The 20736-nt window shown below is 42.0% G+C and overlaps 1 protein-coding gene across 4 annotated transcripts in view; it reads left to right on the top strand.

Annotated features, from left to right (window-relative positions):
- Positions 1 to 20736, top strand: part of KHDRBS2 (KH RNA binding domain containing, signal transduction associated 2) — a 495176-nt gene that overhangs the window by 169848 nt on the left and 304592 nt on the right. For 3 of the 4 annotated variants that reach the window (XM_056565800.1, XM_056565799.1, XM_056565798.1), the window contains exon 3: positions 3658 to 3774. The exons of the other annotated variant lie outside the window; for it this stretch is intronic. In XM_056565800.1, the coding sequence (XP_056421775.1) occupies positions 3658 to 3774 (117 nt within the window). The remainder of the gene's footprint in view (positions 1 to 3657; positions 3775 to 20736) is intronic. 4 annotated transcript variants of the gene reach the window in all.

Here is a 20736-nt window from a genome sequence, read left to right as displayed (position 1 = left end):
TGTGATTGGTTGTTATTGACTTATGGAGCTTGCATCAAAGCTGATAACAGCTTATAAGCTGATTAGAGTAACAACTGTTATAAGCAGTCTAACTCACCACCAATGATTACACTGATGGCTAAAATTTAACCCTTTTAACTCAGCATTGATCATGGCATCTAAAGCATGAAAATACAGTTGCCAAGGGTTTTGGAGCACTGGCGGCTGGAGGTACCTTACCTCCATGTGGCTTTCTGGGGATCATCTTGTACAGTCTGCCTCTAGAATGGTTTGCACTGCTAAACTTCAAAGTACAGATTGGTCATGTATGTCTTATTGTAGGCTTGCATTTTCCATTTGAAACTAGAGGAGTGTATAAGGGAATCATACGTTTTCAGAGAACAAACGGTCCCGGTCTATAACGCAGGGTCACGCCGTGACCCTGCGTCATAGTGGGTCGGTCCCGGCAGCTAATGAAAGCCGGGACCCTGGGATAATAGCGTGCAGCACCGATCGTTGTGCCGTGCCGCTATTAACACTTTAGACGTGGCATTCAGAGTTGATCGAGGCATCTAAAGTCACAAAAATACACTCCCGGCAGCTCAGTCGGGCTGATCGGGACCATTGCGCTGAAATCGCGATGTCCCGATCAGCCTGCCTCTGGCACGTCCAATTGGGGATTGATTGCTCCAAGCCTGAAATCCAGACTTGAGCAATCGACCGCCAATAACACTGGTCATTGCCATGTTAATGCATGGCAGTGATCTGTGTAGAAGATCAGTGTGTGCAGTGTTATAGCCACTAGAGGGGGCTATAACATTGCAAAAAATAAAGTGTAAAAAAAGTTAATAAAGATCATTTAACCCCTTCCCTAATAAAAGTAAGAATCACCCCCCTTTTCCCATTTAAAAAAAAAACTGTGTAAATAAAATTAAAAGTAAATATATGTGGTATTGCCGCATTCGGAAATATCTGAACTATAAAAATATATAATTAATTAAACCGCATGGTCAATGGCGTACTCGCAAAAAAAATTCCATAGTTCTAAATAGCGTATTTTTGGTCCCTTTTTATATCATGATAAAATGAATAAAAAGTGATCAAAAAGTCCAATCAATACATAAATGCTACCGCTAAAACATCAGACCATGGTGCAAAAAATTAGCCCTCATACCGCCCAGTACAGGGGAAAAATAAAAAAGGTATAAAGGTCAAAAGATGACAATTTTAAGCATATTCATTTTCGCGCATGTAGTTATGATTTTTTCCAGAAGTAAGACAAAATCAAACCTATATAAGTAGGGTATCATTTTAATCGTATGGACCTACAGAATAAATAAAAGGTGTCATTTTTACCAGTAAATGCACTGCGTAGAATCGGAAGCTCCCAGAATATACAAAATGCTATTTTTTCTTCAATTTTGCCACACAATTAACTTTTTTTCTGTTTCGTTTTGGATTTTTTGGTAAAATGACTGATGTCATTACAAAGTAGAATTGGTGCTGCAAAACATAAGCCACAATATGGAATTATGGCTGCAAAATTTAAAGGGTTATGATTTTTAAAAGATAAGGAGGAAATGCTGTTGTGCAAATGGAGCAAGACACCCCCCAATAAAGGAGTGGTTCTGCAGGTGGTGATCACAGACCACTTCTCATTTCCTATGCTTCCTGGCTGATGTTTTGGTCACTTTTGATGCTGGCGGTGCTTTCACTCTAGTGGTAGCATGAGACGGAATCTACAACACATACAAATGGCTCAGGTAGTGCAGTTCATCCAGGATGGCACATCAATGCGAGCTGTGGCAAGAAGGTTTGCTTTGCATGTCAGCTTAGTGTCCAGAGCATGGAGGCACTACCAGGAGACAGGCCAGTACATCAGGAGACGTAGAAGAGGCCATAGGAAGGCAACAACCCAGCATCAGGACTGCTACCTCCGCTTTTGTGCAAGGAGGAGCAGGAGGAGCACTGGCAGAGCCCTGCAAAATGACCTTCAGCGGGCCACAAATGTGCATGTGTCCACTCAAACAGTCAGAAACAGACTCCATGAGGGCGGTATGAGGGCCCGACATCCACAGGTGGGGGTTGTACTTACAGCCCAACACTGTGCAGGATGTTTGGCATTTGCTAGAGAACACCAAGATTGGCAAATTCCCCACTGGTGCCCTGTGCTCTTCACAGATGAAAGAAGGTTCACACTGAGCACATGTGACATGATTCTGGAGACGCCACCATTAGGTACAGAGATGAGATTCTCAGACCCCTTGTGAGACCATATGCTGGTGCGGTTGGCCCTGGGTTCCTCCTAATGCAAGACAATGCTAGACCTCATGTGGCTGGAGTGTGTCAGCAGTTCCTGCAAGAGGAAGGCATTGATGCTATGGACGGGCCCGCCCGTTACCCAGACCTGAATCTGATTGAGCACATCTGAGACATCATGTCTCGCTCCATCCACCAACGCCACGTTGCACCACAGACTGTCCAGGCGGATGTTTTAGTCTAGGTCTGGGAGGACGTCCCTCAGAAGACCATCTGCTAGCTCATCAGGAACATGCCCAGGCATTGTAGGGAGGTCATACGGGCCCGTGGAGGCCACACACACTATTGAGCCTCATTTTGACTTGTTTTAAGGACATTATATCAAAGTTGGATCAGCCTGTAGTGTGGTTTTCCACTTTGATTTTGAGTGTGACTCCATATCCAGACCTCCATGGGTTAATAAACTTAATTTCCACTGATCATTTTTGTTGTCAGCACATTCAACTATGTAAAGACGAAAGTAATTTGTACTATTAGTTCATTTCTAAGATGTGTCATCTTAGTGTTCCCATATATATATATATATATATATATATATATATATATATATATGTATATAACATTTAGTTTAGACATCATGAGTGCCTCTTAAACGTTGTGTCTGACATTCTGCTAAGCAGTCCCTATCTCCAGCAGCATCTCCATGTGTTACTAAAGAAGGACTTTGCTATGTCTAATAGATTTTGGGCAGATGGGAATTGTCTGTGCATACTTTTATGCAGGTGGGTGTCTGGTGAATGCAATACAGCTCCCTGTAGTCTTTAAAGGGGTACTCCGCCCCTAGATATCTTATCCCCTATCCAAAGGATAGGGGATAAGGTGTCAGATCGCCGCGGTGCCGCTGCTGGGGAGCCTCGGGATCCCCGCTGCGGCACTGCGCTATCATTACAGCACAGAGCGAGTTCGCTCTGCACGTAATGACGCGCAATACAGGGGCCGGAGCATCGTTACGTCAAGGCTCCGCCCCTCGTGACATCACGGACCGCCCCTTTCAATACAAGTCTATGGGAGGGGGCGTGGCAGTCGTCACGCCCCCTGCCATAGACTTGCATTAAGGGGACGGGCCGTGATGTCACGAGGGGCGGAGCCATGACGTCACGAGGCTCCGTCCCCTGTATCGCCCGTCATTACGCACAGAGCGAACTCGCTCTGTGCTGTAATGATAGCGCAGTGCCGCAGCGCAGATCCCGGGGGCCCCCAGCAGGGGCACCGTGGCAATCTGACATCTTATCCCCTATCCTTTGGATAGGGGATAAGATGTCTAGGGGCGGATTACCCCTTTAAAGTTGCAACTTTCTCTTTCCTTCTATAGTAGAAAAAACTAAACTATTTTCTTGTATTCTTTTTTTTTTTTTTTAGTTTAATTTTGTGGGTAAGCTACTTGGCCCAAGAGGGAATTCTTTAAAAAGATTACAAGAAGAAACTGGAGCAAAAATGTCTATCCTGGGAAAAGGGTCAATGAGGGACAAGGCAAAGGTAAGCATTTAAAAAAATATATTTACATTATTATATTCACGATAGGAAGTATTGTCAGTATTAATCTTATAATGCATCATGTTTTTTTCTTTAGTATTGGCCTTTGTAGATCTATCAACTTTTAAACATACTAACCATTTCAGTACACAGATAGAATTTTGCTTCCTTGGTGCATGACTAGAAGAAGCATCTGTAGATTTTTATTATCAATGGCTTTTGGTTAAGCTAAACTTTTGAATACCATTTTAAAGTATGTGCATAATCTAAATACAGTAAAGTAAAGTTCAGCTCCTTTTTAAATACATTGCATGCTGTACTGATTCTAATTCATAGCCTGTGTTATAATTCAGAGCTGTATTCATGATTCAGCTGATTGTTATAAGAAGCAGCAAGCTTGTCATCAGACACATCCATAGCAGTTTAGCTGAGCTGTTCTAATGCTGTGGGAGAGTTTTTCATTATTAAATTCCTTTAGTGCCTGGTGTAAAAGATTATGCTTTCTAGAATACAAATCAGCAGAAGAAATTGTATGCAGGTATAGGGTGAGCAAGGGATTTCTGGGAGATTTCTGCTGTGAAGCTTGCAGATTTGTGAACTTAAAGGGGTACTCCACCCCTAGATATCTTATCCCCTATCCAAAGGATAGGGGATAAGATGTCTGATCGAGGGGGTCCTGCCGCTGGGGACCCCCGTGATCTCGGCTGCAGCACCCTGCTGTCATCACTGCATAGAGCAAACTGGCTCTGTGCGTAGTGACGGGCGATATAGGGGTCAGAGCATCGTGATGGCTCTGCCCCTCATGATTTCATGGCCCGTCCCCTTAATGCAAATCTATGGGAGGGGGCGTGGCAGCCATCACGCCCCCCCATTGACTTGTATTGAAGGGTCGGGCTGTGACATCACGAGGGGCGGAGCCGTGATGTCACAATGCTCTGGCCCCTGTATCACCCATCACTACGCACAGAGTGATTTTGCTCTGTGCAGTCATGACAGCGGGGTGCTGCAGCCGAGATCACGGTGGTCCCCAGTGGCGGGACCACCGCGATCAGACATCTCATCCCCTATCCTTTGGATAGGGGATAAGGTGTCTTGGGGGGGAGTACCCCTTTAACTCCAGACTATGATGCAGTAACAAGGTTTATTTCATGGTTTATTTATACAGTCTTTATGTCAAAGGTGTTTGACCTTCTTCTGATCTGTGGGGGTCTGACATCTGGGACTCTACCACTGATCCTTTAGGATGCAGTTTGGGTTACCTGCCCATTAGCAAAATCGAATAGTTAGCCAGTCAGAGTATTTTGCTGGGAACATTCACTGACGTTTGAACTGGGCTTGTCAATGAGAGGGCATATGTATAAATATATGTTTGCCTTCCCTAAAAAAAACAATACATACATACATGCATATACAGTATCTCACATAAGTGAGTATACCCCGCACATTTCTGTAAGTATTTTATTATATCTTTTCATATGACAACACTGAAGAAATGTCACTCTGCTGCAATGTAAAGTAGTCAGTGCAAAGCCTGTATAACAGGGTTTATTGTTGTGTCTCCTTATAATAACATGTGACTCCTTAGTGCTACAAGGTCTCAGGTGTGAATGGGTAGCAAGAATTAAAAGTTTTGTGTTATCGCTCTCACACTCTCTAATACTGGTCACTGAAAGTTTAACATGCACATCATGGCAAATAACTTTCTGAGGATCTGAAATAAAGAATTGTTGCTCTACATAAAGATGATCTAGGCTATTGGAAGTCACGCATGGTGGTGGGAGTGTCATGTTCTGGGGCCTTTATGAGTGCTGCTGGTATTGGGTAGCTACAGTTTATTTAGGGAACCAATAATGGCAGCATTCACTGTTACATACGGAAGCAGAGCATAATCCCCTCCCCTCAGGGACTTGACTGCAGGGCAGTATTTCAACATGATAAGAACCCCAAACACACCTCCAAGTGGAAGATGACTCCAGTGGACACTTTGGGTCCAATTTGGAAATTTCCCCTTAGGGGTGCACTCACTACTGTTGCCAAGGTTTAGACATTAATGGCTGTGATGAGTTACTTTGAGGGGACACAAGATCAAATAATGTTATACAGGCTGTGCACTCACTACTTTACATTGTAGCAGAGGGTCATTCCTTCAGTGTTGTCACGTTAGAGGATATAATAGAATATGTATGCAAATGTGAGGGGGTGGACTCACTTATGTGATATACTGTATGCCTCAGTCTCTCAAAGACAATATAGCTGTAAGAGTATTTTCTGTGTACCATATACCTATTAAATAATATATAGTAACAAAATATTATAACCATACACATTACCCTCATACTGTTACTAGACAAAACCAAAGTATACCTGACCAATGTTATCACTGTACAAGTTCCAAATAACACCATGAAACCATGACCACATGTCAATATGATATTGTTTTTGAATGATGTCTCCATATCGTTATTGAATAAAAATAATTATCCTAAGATCGGTATAAGCTCCATGCAGTGACCATATAGTGGTAGATATCACTTTTGAATCATTCAGTTACTCTGCAGGCTGTATAAGTAACTACAGTACTGTTTAAACCATTGACTCACAGGTGAATCAGTGACAAGATTAACATCTTCCCGGAGTTTTCACTTTTCCTTTTTTTCTCTAAATAGTCCAGACTGCCATGACAACTTACTCCAGCCACAACTTGTCTGCACAAAATTAAATGCACAACACCGTAAAAGCCTTATTTTTCCCTCCCACCCCCACACCCCCCTTCTATACAAATTTCATAGTACCCCATATTATAATAATGTGCCCCCAAAACAGTAATAGTGCATATCCTAGCAATAAAATCTTACTTATTTTAAGATATTGTCTTAGGGCTGGTTCACACTACAGAATTTCTGACCGGAATTCCACTCGGACATTTCGTTGCATGGAGGTTAACATGCAGGTGAACTGGTTTTCCATAAACTCATTTACACTGTGGAATTTTCTGGTCGGAATTTATGGGGTCTATGGGAACATCAGTGTCTGCGCAGTAAAAGGGCTGACTGATTCAGTCAATGCTGGCTGCGCTCTGAAGCTCCAGATGGAAGTTTTCTGTCCGGAGCTTCGCCAGCGTGAACCCAGCCTTAGAAGTTTTAATTTAACGATTTGATGTTGTTAATTTTTACAGTATAAAACAGACATAGTATTATAACATAGATGTTAAAATATTTAATCTAAATTGATTTTCTTACACATGACATTACCACTTATCAACACAATATGTGATACATGTTTGGTCTGGGGAGGTCTGATCCATGTATGGGTACCTGATGACAAAGAGCTGAGTATTGGTTGATAGAAAACCAAATTGTTGAGTGCTCCTGAAATAGCTTATAGCTTTTTATGTGAGATTGTAGAACCACTAGTTGTCATGCTGGTAAAGTCTTTATAGTTTATTATATCCACGTACTGTATAATTTTTTTATTTTATTAGCTCTTTCTTTTTTATTTTTGGCCACAGTTAGTTCCTAGAATTTAATATAACGGATATCACTGGATATCAGAATATGGATCATAAGACACTAGTATACTGTTTATTGTATATGATTTTGTAATAAAATAATAGTTGATTCTTGTGAAAATGTATGTGAATAATGAAACGTGGAACATTTGAAAAATCATTGAATGAGAGACAGTTCCTTATATATCAGCCACATCCATGTGGCAGTTTTACCACTTATGCAGAATTGAATAACTCTCTATTTTTTATTATTTAATGTTGGTGCAGAAAATACTCTAATAAACACTTTTGGCTGCACATTGAAGAGCCTGGATGAGTTTACTTGTCACTATCTTAGTTTCCGCTTCTGTAGCTTCACATACACCCTCTAACATCTCTTGACTCAGAATGGGTCAAATAATCCACTAGCTAATATTTCTACTGGCTATGCTTCCATGAGCAGATGTGTGAAGAATCAGCCATAAAACAAGAACCACACTGTATTTTTTCAGTTTATTTTGTATGATTGGATTAAAAAGTCTTTTTGCAAAGGTTTTTAAAGTTTTCTTTATAAACTTTGTAGGGATCAATCTATTAAAAAGTGATTTAAAAGGGTCATAAGATGAGAGATAGACAGCGTGGAGGATGCAGATAAATCTCATTTATTGAGCATAACGCTAGGTTCACACTGCGGAATCTCCAGGCAGAAAATTTCCTCCCGGAGATTCCAATAGACTGCAATGTGTTCCGCAAGTATTTCCGCCTGAAGAATGAGCAACACCATTCTTCAGGCGGAAATTTTAAAGCGGATTTTCCGTTCACAAATTCCTCTTCACAAATTCCGCAGTGTGAATTTGTGTACGAAAACCCATTCAAGCGGAATTTCTGCCTGTAATTTCAAAGCTGAATTGCAGTCGGAAATTCCATAGTGTGAACCTAGCCTAAAAGTCAAGGTCGGTGTTCACAGTTCGATGTTTCAGGTGTTACCACCCATACTGGTATGACTAAGGCTGGGTCCACACTACGTTTTGTCCCATACGGGAGTGCATACGGCAGGGGCGAGCTAAAAGCTCGCGCTCCCGTATGTGACCGTATGCGCTCCCGTATGCCATTCACTTCAATGAGCCGACCGGAGTGAAACGTTCGGTCCGGTCGGCTCATCTTTGCGCCGTATGCGCTTTTACAACCGGACCTAAAACTGTGGTCAACCACGGTTTTAGGTCTGGTTGTAAAAGCGCATATGGCGCAAAAATGAGCCGACCGGACCGAACGTTTCACTCCGGTCGGCTCATTGAAGTGAATGGCATACGGGAGCGCATACGGTCACATACGGGAGCGCGAGCTTTTAGCTCGCCCCTGCCGTATGCGCTCCCGTATGGGACAAAACGTAGTGTGGACCCAGCTTAAGGGTGGTAACACATGAAACATGTGACTGTGATCACCGTCTTTGTGTCTTTGACTTTTATGCTCAATAAATGAGATTTATGTGTGTCCTCCACGCTCGCTATCTCACATCTTGGAATTCATTTATTGGTGTGGCCCAGCACCTGCCGTGACGTTGATTCAGTTTTGGGGTGAGCTGAATTACTTCTCTTCTGTTAAAAGGGTCATAAGTAACAAGATATTTTCAGATCCAATCCTATGACACATTACTTTTCATTGTATGTAATCCAGGCATCCACTGCTACATTACATTAATACACCCTCTAAGCCAGGGGCACTTTTTTTAAACAATGCATCTGTGAAACCTATTCCATTATAGCTTCAACACACATGGTCCACTCAGAAGTCTACATCTAACTTTTTTTTAAATTAATTTATAACACATTATCTCACAAACAAGAGCAGGTTTTTCACCCCCAAGATAGCCTGTGACAAAATCCAATGGTATCTTCCAAGAGAAATATGAAATGGAATATACAGACATTTCACAGCATCTAAAATGGTCAAATAATTTGGAGAACACTACTTTGAATAGACGAGAACAAATTATTGTCATCTATTGAGTATACTGTAAAATCTGAAGCCAAGTCCATATTTGTAACCTTGCTCAGAGAAAGTAAAATAACAGGGTTTATTTAGGCGAAGTGGGTGTTTAACTGTCAGTATCCCATCATTCCTCTAGTCCTTAACCATTTATTGTCTCTTTCCATGAAAAATTCCAGGTGGGACCACAATGGCATATCCTTGTTGAGCAAGAAAGATTCATCCAGAGCCTGCAGACTTTCCACTCTGCTACAGTGTCAGAAATTAGCAAACCATTTTTTACCATATGAGGGATGTCTACATATTTAGTGTGTAAAAGGGCCTGCAGGGACCATTGGCATACCAGACTGGCTTTGATGTGACTGGTATAAATTCAAACCCTTAAAGGGTATTCCAACTTTAGAAATCTTATCCCAGAATCACAGAATGCCGAGTGCTGCACGGAGATCGTGGGGGTCCGTGAGATGAAAGGAAAACTTCATTCAACCAATCTCTCTGAAGAGTGAAGGATGAAGGTGCGTCAGGGTGAAGTGCTTGAAAATATTCCTAAGTATTTCATTCATCCCAGGAGGACTACAATTGCAGACCCCAGCAATATCCCGAAGAGCATATTTCACAAGTCTTGTGGACCTTGTGTAAATTTTCCTTGCATTATACCCAAGCCTTATAGGAGGCTTTAGCAAGATGCCAAGACTAGGGAAAAAATACAAATTGTATATGGCTGTTTAACCCCTTCCCGCAAATGGACGTTTATACACATCCATTTTTCCCGTGACTTAAAGCAAATGGACGGCGCCACAAGCATGCGGTGATCAGCGGCTGGGGCGTGCGATCGCATATCGCCTAGCACCCACCGCAGCTGTCAGAAGCGGAGCTGTGCTCCGATCCTGACAGTTAACCTCTTCAGTGCTGCGGTCACTGTGACCACAGCACTGATCGCCGGTGACAGAGGGAGGGAGCACCCCCTGTTCACCAACGGTGGTGCCGCAACACGATCGCGGGTGGCCGTTGGTTGCAATGGCAGCAGTAGGTCAGATGATGACCTCCTGTCTGCCTGCTATGGATGCCAGTGAGATCCAGCAACAGGCTGTACTGTGTGCCGCTGATCAGGTCATACTAATCAGGTCAAATGTATTGCTGCATAGCATAACCTGTAAAAAGCAAATAAAAAAATAAAAATTCTTAAAAAAAAAGTATGAAGTAAAAAAAAAAAAAAGGTCCTTTCCCAATAAAAGCCTGTATTATTATAAAAAAAAAAAAAACATGAATCATACACATACTAGGTATTGCCCCATCCGTAATGACATGTACTATAAAGCTATAATGTAAATTATCCCACACGGTGAACGCAGTAAAAAAAGAAAGAAAAAAGCACTACATTCGACAATTGTAATACAAATAGCAGAATAAAAAAGATCAAAAAGTAGCTTGTATCGCAAAAATGATACCAGTAAAAAGTACAGCTTGTACCGCAACAACTAAGCCCTTACTCAATGGCGTCTGACGAAAAATAAAAAAGTTACGGCTGTTTTAACATAACACAAAAAAGGAAAAAAAAAATTTTGCTCGGAAAAAGAACATAAAAGCTATATAAAATGGATATCGTCATAATCGTACCGACCCACAGAATAAATATAACAGAACTTTTACCACACAGTAAACATCATAAAAGAAATAATTTTAAAAAGCCAGAAATGTTCCAGTTTTTCACAATAGTGAAGTTATTACCATTTAAAGAGAGACATGCCAAATGTTAAAAATAGAGCCTGTTCACCAGTTCATAAAAAAAATTATTATTTTTTTTTTTAATGAACTGGTGCCAGAAAGTTAAACAGATTTGTAAATTATAATGTGTAAGGAGAAGGTGAAAAAAGTCGGCAGACTCACCAAGGCTTCTTTTTTCAGGGTTGCTTCTTTATTAAATACTCACATACAAAACTTTGTGCGAAAGGGGAGAGAGGATCACATGAAGGGGGGTATTCACTGTCAGGCGACAGAATCTGTTTCACTCGGTAGTCGAGCTTCTTCTGGCCAGAAGAAGCTCGACTACCGAGTGAAACAGATTCTGTCGCCTGACAGTGAATACCCCCCTTCATGTGATCCTCTCTCCCCTTTCGCACAAAGTTTTGTATGTGAGTATTTAATAAAGAAGCAACCCTGTAAAAAGAAGCCTTGGTGAGTCTGACGACTTTTTTCACCTTCTCCTTGCACATTGTATTTGACTCGTCTTACAAGTCAGAGCACTACCTTAGCTTCGGGGATTACTCCTATTCATCCTAGATCCAGGTCCTTTCGGTGGTCAGCAGCAGTGCCGGACATTGATATCTCTGTTTCTTGCCAGATTTGTAAATTACTTCTATTAAAAAAATCTTAATCCTTTCAGTACTTTTTAGCAGCGGTTTGCTACAGAGGAAATTTTTTTTGTCTTGTCCACACTGCTCTATGCTGACACCTGATGCCCGTATCAGGAACTGTCCAGAGCAGGAGAAAATCCCCATAGCAAACCTATGCTGCTCTGGACAGTTCCTGACATGGACAGGTGTCAGCAGAGAGCACTGTGGACAACACAAAAATGAAATTGAAAAAGTAATGTATTTCCTCTGTAGCATACAGCTGCTAAAAAGTACCAAAAGGATTAAGATTTTTTAATAGAAGTAATTTACAAATCTGTTAAACTTTCTGGAACCAGTTCATTTAAAAAAAAAAAAAAGTTTTCCACCGGAGTACCCATTTAAGGTAAAAAATGGGTCCGTCCTTATGGGGTTAAAGAATGTCTCTAACTGTAATCTGAAAACATAATTGCTTCCTAGTGGCTATATAAGCAATGATCTGGCCTTAAGGATTGCAATAGCCATGTCTCCATAGGAACCCCATCACACAAGGGCAAAATGAGCAGTGCATGCTTATACCACCAGATATTCAATTAAGTGGATAAAGACCTCTTCAGTGACAAACAAATCAATTCAAGTCAATTCTGGACAACATATCATGCACATTAAAATTGTGAAATAATTTACGTACACTATGAGTTTACCGACAGTGTCTGAGTGGCCTAATGTGAGAGGTTGCCTGTTGATGCTACAGTCCTTCTCATGACTTTTAGTAAAATCCACCACATGTTTATTGCACTATTGATGATTTGTAGAGCTAATAAATATTTTTTTATCCTCACTTGGCCAATACACTTAATACATTTCCATCTTCTCCATGGGAATTTTTATGCATATGCTGCACAGACTGCCATCATTATCCACCTGGGAAGAAAGGAGCTCATAAGAGAAAAACTTATTTAGTAGCACAAAAAATCCTCCTTTATGGTCCTTCGCAGTCGGTCTTTTCAAGGTGCAGAACTTTTTCAGGTAATGTAGAAATATGAAAAGATGACCGAGCACTCATCATCTGTAGTCTTCTTAGATGAATTTGTGGTGAGGGTGTGATGAGGGCAGATGTTTTTACCCTAGGGGCAGATGGCATTAACTCCTTGTGTTAGTGACGCCAGGGCGTGGTTTAACCTATGCACCACCGAAGGTATGCCGCTGGATCCTGGGCTAAGCACGGGGCAAATAATGACTCCAAAACAACGGCAGCTTTACTGAGGTAGACAGGTGTAATAGTCTTGACAGCTCAGTTGGTTCCAAGAAGGTCACCAGTGACTTTACAGACCTTAGGGCTCGTTGGGACTGGTAGTGGATTTGGGCAATTTGCTGCAGGCCCGCACTGGCTTTATAAAGACTGATCTTGACTGACTTGTCTAGACTGACTTCACCCTGTATGTAGCTTACCAGGTTTGACGTTTACCTGTGGGGTACTGGATTTGTGGAAGCATGGCTGCGTGGTTGGCTTTGGGCCTCCTCAGGACACCGGGCACTCTCTCAGGACTTGACTTCACTGCACTAAGCACAGAACTAACTAGCTAACTCCTCCCAGTGTTTATATGGGGGAGACTCTGGAGGGGTCCCATAGGTCACCCTATTAGTCACATAATCACTAGTACCTTCCTTGGTTACAACACATGACAAGAGTATTTAAAGGCACATAACAGTATTAGACATTATAATAGATAACACCAGGCATAATTAACCCTTTACATTTACATATATTAACCCCTTAAGGACCACAGGTTTTTCCATTTTTGCACTTTCGTTTTTTCCTCCTCACCTTTAAAATATCATAACCCTTTCAATTTTGCACCTAAAAATCCATATGATGGCTTATTTTTTGCACCTCCAATTCTTTGCAGTGACATCATGTCATTTTACCCAAAAATCTAAGGCAAAACGGAAAATAAATAATTATGCTACGTAATTGAAAAAAGAACGCCATTTTGTAAATTTTGGGGGCTTCCGTTTCTACGCAGTACATTTTTCAGTAAAAATGACACCTTATGTTTATTCTGTAGGTTCATACGATTAAAATGATACCCTACTTATGTAGGTTTGATTTTGTCGTACTTCTGGAAAAAATCATAACTACATGCAGGAAAATTTATACGTTTACAATTGTCATCTTCTGACCCCTATAACTTTCTATTTTACCGCGTATGGGGCAGCATGAGGGCTCATTTGTATTGATCAGACTTTCATTTTTTCATGATATAAAAAGTGACCAAAAATATGTTATTTTGGACTTTGGAATTTTTTTGCGCGTACACATTGACCGTGCAGTTTAATTAATGATATATTTTTTATCGTTCGGACATTTACGCGCGCGGCAATACCACATATGTTTATATTTATTTATATTTTTTATTTATTTATTTATTTTTTGTATGGGAAAAGGTGGGTGATTTGGTCTTTTATTAGGGAAAGGGTTAAATGACATTTATTAACTTTTTTTTTTGCACTTATTTTTTGCAGTGTTATAGCTCCCATAGGGGGCTATAACACGGCACACACTGATCTTTTACACTGTTCACTGCAAAGCCATAGCTTTGCATTGATCAGTGTTATCGGCGGTCGATTGCTCAAGCCTGCATCTCCGGCTTGGAGCAATCAATCGCAGAGGAAGGCAAGAGGACCTACGCTTGCATCCCAGCTGATCGGGACACCGCATTTTCACTGCGGTGGTCCTGATCAGCCCACTGAGCAGCCGGGAAGCGTTTACTTTCGTTTTAGACGTGGCGTTCAACTTTATACGCCGTGTCTAATGGGTTAATAGAACGCGGCACCGCGATCGCTGCCACCGCTGTTAGCCCCGGGTCTCGGCTTCAGATACATGCCGGGACCGACCCGATAAGACACGGGGTCACCGCGTGACCCTGCATTATATCGCGGGAGCCTCCTTGGTCATTAAGGGGTTAAAGAGGGACTCAGGGGACACTGAAATAGAGTCTGCCTGATAGGACCGCAAGGGTACAGGGGTGCAACTCCTGCACTGGGTCACCAAAAATTATTTATTGCATGACAACTTACAGGTTACAGTACAGGAAGGCAGTCAAGCATGGTGATTAGAGATGAGTGAATCGAAGCTGACAAATCCCAATGCGTTACGAAATTCATGAAAAATTTGAATGCGAATATCGCCGCGATTCTGTTGCCCAAATTGCTTAATTAAACTCCATTTAGTGCGGTCCAGGCTCCAGGGCATCTAAAATGGCAGATCCACATGTGAGGACATTTGGCAAGGAACTTTGGGGAGGCGGGAACAATGGTAGGCGAGATGACCCTGAATCACATGCAGGATGCAGCCTATCAGCAGACAGTCACCCCTGTGATGTCACAGCCCTATACAATTGGCAGCCATATTCCGGCTAGTCACTTTATTCATTACACTGCAGAGAGATAGGATGGACAGCCTGTGTGTGTGTGTGTGTTCCACAGAAAAGCTTTTTCCAGCAGAGTTTCACCTATTAGTCACATCAGCGTTTTGGTGGACAGAGAGCAGTGCTCTGAAAAGGACTGAAAAGGATTTTTGCTGCAGCCATTAACCTCCCAGTTACTTTCTACAGCATTGTATTACAGAGAGGGGCAGAGAGCTGTGTGTTGCCTCATACAATTCAACAAGCTGCCTTAACTTCATAAACCTTAGCAGAGGAGGCAGGAATAATTATTCAGTGCAATTTTGTGTCTCTTTGTTTCACAACAAATGGTTTGTGGTTATACTAGTCTGTAGACAGTATAATACATACCCAACAGTCCATTCCTGTCTGTGAGAGAGTGCAATTTTGTGTTTAGTACACAGCGACTGTGTGCTGCAGCGTACTGTAGCGCATTTTTCTGCCCTCATAAGTGCATACCACATACCTACATCTAAGTAGTGAACTATTTTGTACCTATTAAACTCTCAAGGACCTAGATACCGTGAAAGGCCAGGAAAAAGTAATTACCGGCTGGTGTTTTACTAAAATACGTTTTTTAAAGCGTACTGTAGTGCATTTTTCTGCACTCATAAGTGCATACCACATACCTACATCTAAGTGGTGTACTATTTTGTAGCTGTTAATCTCTCAAGGGCCTGGTGTTTTACTCCAATACTTTTTTTTTTAAGCGTACTACAGCGCATTTTTCTGCCCTCTTTGCTCCACAACAAATGGTATGCTGGTTATACTAGTCTGTAGATGGTATAATACATACCCAGCAGTCCATTACTAATAGTATGTGAGAGAGTGCAATTTTGGGTTTAGTACACAGCGACTGTGTGCTGCAGCACTGTTGTGTACTGCTGTGCAAAAATCCGTATTTTTAAGCATACTGTAGAGCTTTTTTCTGCACTCATAAGGTTATACCACATACCTACATGTAAGTAGTGTACTATTTTGTACCAGTTAATCTGTCAAGGGTCTAGATACTGTGAAAGTCCAGGAAAAATACACACCTGCTGCTGTTCTAGACAAATACTGTTTTAAGCGTAGTGAAGCGTATTGTACTCCCCTCATATACGCAATAAGTATGTCAGGCAGAGTAGTGCCAGGACATGCACAGAGGAGTGGCAGAGGCCCTAATTCATGAGGCGCAGGCAAAGGTCGCAGTAGAGTAGGGGCGTGTGGTGGCAGCCGGAGTCGCAATGAGAGTCTAAGTCTGAGCTCCCGGCGTCAGGTAGCAGTCGTGTCTCGAACAACAACCCAGCAGCCTTGATTGATCGGTTCACTCGTCATCCACTTCATCCCAAGTGACATCCAAAACCCCCAGTCAAAAGTCTGTGGGATCCTCAGACTCAACCCTCAGTTTGCATGGCCCTCATGCTGATGCTGCCTCCTCCAGGCTCTGTCATTGTGCTTCTCTATGGTCTCCTCATGCAAATGCTACCACCTCCAGGCTCTGTCATTGTGCCACCATATGGTCTCCTCATACTGATGCTGCCACCTCCAGGCTCTCTCATTCTGCTCTATGGTCTCCTCATGCTAATGCTACCACCTTAACGCTCTGTCATTGTGCCACCATATGGTCTCCTCATGCTGATGCTGCCACCTCCAGGCTCTCTAATTGTGCTGCTTTATGGTTTCTTCATGCTGATGCTACCACCTCCAGGCTCTCTCATTGTGCTGCCATGGATACTGCAAAACATAATTAAGGTTCTGGTCCCCAGTTTCAGAAATTCCTCTGCATTAGACCACAAGCAAGTGTTGAGGATATGCATTACGTAAAACTTAACAAAATGTGCCACCAATACCACTAAGCCTTTATGCTTTTACATTTCATTCATGTTGGTGGTTCATTATGCTAGTGGTAAAATGTTGTCGATACTTGCATCTTTTCTTGGTGAAAAATTCAAAATTTGATGAAAAAATAAAAAATTTAGCATTTTTTTTACTTTGAAGCTCTCTGCTTATAAGGAAAATGAATATTCCAAATAAACTATATATTGATTCACATGAATGCATCATAAAGTTGACATGTTTTTACTTTTGGAAGACATCAGAGGGCTTCAAAGTATAGCAGCAATTTTCCAATTTTTCACAAAATGTTCAAAATCGAAATTTTTCAGGGACCAGTTCAGTTTGAAGTGGATTTGAGGGGCCTTCATATTAGAAATATCCCACAAATGACCCCATTATAAAAACTACACCCCTCAAAGTATTCAAAATGATATTCAAAAGGTTTGTTAACCCATTAGGTGCTTCACAGGAATAGCAGCAAAGTGAAGGAGAAAATTCAATATCTTCATTTTTTAAACTGGCATGTTCTTGTAGACCCAGTTTTTAAATTTTTACAAGGGGTAAAAGGAGAGCAATCTTAAAATCTTAAAATGTGTAACCCAATTTCTCTCGAGTAAGGAAATACCTCATATGTGTATGTTAAGTGTTCGGTGGGCGCAGTAGAGGGCTCAGAAGGGAAGGAGAAACAGTGGGATTTTGGAGAGTGAGTTTTTCTGAAATTGTTTTTGGGGGCGTGTCACATTTATGAAGCCCCTATGGTGCCAGAACAGCAATAAAAACCCACATGGCATACCATTTTGGAAACTAGACCCCTCAAGGCACGTAACAAGGGGCCCAGTGAGTCTTAACACCCCACAGGTGTTTCACAACTTTTTGTTAAATTTGGATGTGTAAATGATTTCTTTTTTTTCACTAAAATTCTAGTTTTCCCCAAAATGTTTAATTTTTACAAGGGTTAATAGGAAAGAATGCCCCCCAAAATTTGTTACCCCATCTCTTCTGAGTATGGAAATACCTCATATGTGCGTGCACGTCAAGTGCTCTGTTGGCGCACTACAATGCTCAGAAGAGAAGGAGTCACATTTGGCTTTTGCAAAGTAAATTTTGCTGAAATGTTTTTTTGGGGGGAGGTCCCATTTAGGACAGCAAAAAAAAAAAACAACCCACATGGCATACTATTTTGGAAACTACACCCCTCAAGGAACAAAACAAGGGGTACAGTGAGCCTTAATACCCCACAGGTGTTTGAGGACTTTTCGTTAAAGTTGGACGTGCAAATAATTTTTATAATTTTTTTTTACTAAAATGCTGGTTTCCCCCCAAAATTTACATTTTTACAAGGGGTAATAGGAGAAAATGACCCCCAAAATGTATAACCCCATCTCTTCTGAGTATGGAAATACCTCATATGTGCACGTCAAGTGCTCTGTTGGCATACTACAATGCTCAGAAGTGAAGGAGTCACATTTGGCTTTTGCAAAGTAAATTTTGCTGAAATGTTTTTTTGGGGGCATGTCCCATTTAGGAAGTCCCTATGGTGCCAGGACAGCAAAAAAAAAAACACAAGGCATATTATTTTGGAAACTACACCCCTCAAGGAACGTAACAAGGGGTACAGTGAGCCTTAACACCCCACAGGTGTTTGACCATTTTTTGTAAAATTTGGACGTGTAAATTATTATTATTATTATTATTTTTGACTAAAATGCTAGTTTTCCCCCAAAATTTACATTTTTAAAAGGGGTAATAGGAGAAAATGACCCCCAAAATTTGTAACCCCATCTCTTCTGAGTATGGAAATACCTCATATGTGCACATCAAGTGCTCTGTTGGTGTACTACAATGCTCAGAAGAGAAGGAGTCACATTTGGCTTTTGCAAAGTAAATTTTGCTTAAATGTTTTTTTTGGGGGGAGGTCCCATTTAGGAAGCCCCTATGGTGCCAGGACAGCAAAAAAATCCCCCACATGGCATACTATTTTGGAAACTACACCCCTCAAGGAACGTAAAAAGGGGTACAGTGAGCCTTAACACCCCACAGGTGTTGGATGTGTAAATGTTTTTTTATTCTTATTTTCCACTAAAATGCTGTTTTTCCCCCAAAATTTTACATTTTTACAAGGGGTAATAAGAGAAATGCCCCCCCAAAATGTGTAACCCCATCTTTTCTGAGTATGGAAATACCCCATGTGTGGACGTCAAGTGCACTGCGGGTGGACTACAATGCTCAGAAGAAAAGGAGTCACATTTGCAAATTTAGCTGAAATATCGCATTTCGGAAGCCCCTATGGTGCCACAACAGCAAAAAAAAAACAACACATGGCATACTATTTTAGAAACTACACCCCTCAAGGAACATAACAAGGGGTACAGTGAGCCTTAACACCTCACAGGTGTTTGATAAATATTCATGAAGTGGGATGTGAAAATTTAAAATTAGATTTTTTTTACACTAAAATGCTACCCCAAATTTTTCATTTTCACAAGTAGTAAAAGGAGAAAACTTCATTGTAAATGTGTAAATACATTTCTTAGGGGTAAGGACATACCTCATATCTTGGCGTAAACAGCATGCACACCGGTCTCAGAGGTGCCGGAGATCAGTCAGGGTCCTTGAGCTTTGGCTTTCTCCTATGGAGCCAGAACAGTGGGATCCCCCCTCAAGGGGCATTATATGGGGTAAATAACTGGGGTACACTAAATAACTAGAATGGGGTTCAGTGGGACATAAAATTATAAATTATGTTCCCAGAACAATGACCCAGAGCAGAGCCAAAACTAAAAAATATGCCCACCCCAAACCCTGTGCTCTGAATCATCATTCTGGGACTGTGATGTGTGTGGCCGTCCCTAACCTGTGGCCTCAAATGCACCCTGCTCAGGTGGAGAGAGAGCGCTGCGCATTTGAGACAACATAAAAAGTCCCCGATTATAGTGACTCAGTGACCCATGACCCATTTTTTGTTAACAAAAATACCCCCAGAGGTCTTATCATTTATTTTTTTTCAGATGAAACTTTATTTTGGGCAATTTAGTGGTTTATGGGGTTAAAACTTGTAATGTACTCTGGACTTGGTACATTGGGGTCAAATTATGGAAAATTAAAATGAGAACGGAAAATTTAGTACTCCATGGAAGTGTGATACTCCCTGAAGCAATCCTTAATGCAGAGGCCTGGATGATCGGGGCAAGTGTCACATTGAGTGGTGGTATTCTTCCGTATCCCACTTGTTAGGATTCGGCTAGCTGGATGTGGATCCTCTGTGTCAGCGAGGGATTGGCGTGGACCGTGTCGGTGTACCGGTTCTAGGGTTGCTACTGGTTTTCACCAGAGCCCGCCGCAAAGCGGGATGGTCTTGCTGCGGCGGTAGCAACCAGGTCATATCCACCGGCAACGGCTCAATCTCGCTGACTGCTGAGAAGGCGTGGGACAGAAGGACTAGGCAGAGGCAAGGTCAGACGTAGCAGAAGGTCGGGGCAGGCGGCAAGGTTCGTAGTCAATGAGGATAGCAGGAGATCTGGAACACAGGCTTTGGACAACACTAAACGCTTTCTCTGGCGCAAGGCAACAAGATCCGGCAAGGAAGTGCAGGGGAAGTGAGGTAATATACACAGGGAGCAGGTGGAAGCTAATTAGACTGATTGGGCCAGGCACCAATCACTGGTGCACTGGCCCTTTAAATCTTAGAGAGCTGGTGCGCGCGCGCCCTAGAGAGCGAAGCCGCGCGCACAGGAACATGACAGCCGGGGACCGGGACGGGTAAGTGGCTTGGGATGCGATTTGCGAGCGGGCGCGTCCCGCTATGCGAATCGCATCCCCATCGTGAATGTCAGTGCAGCGCTCCCGGTCAGCGGGTCTGACCGGGGCGCTGCAGAGAGGAGAACACCGCGAGTGCTCC

Source organism: Hyla sarda, chromosome 3 (genome assembly GCF_029499605.1).
Source record: "Hyla sarda isolate aHylSar1 chromosome 3, aHylSar1.hap1, whole genome shotgun sequence".
NCBI classification, from domain to species: Eukaryota; Metazoa; Chordata; class Amphibia; order Anura; family Hylidae; genus Hyla; species Hyla sarda.
The sequence above is the reverse complement of the archived record's forward strand: the minus strand, read 5'-3'. Positions and strand labels throughout refer to the sequence as shown.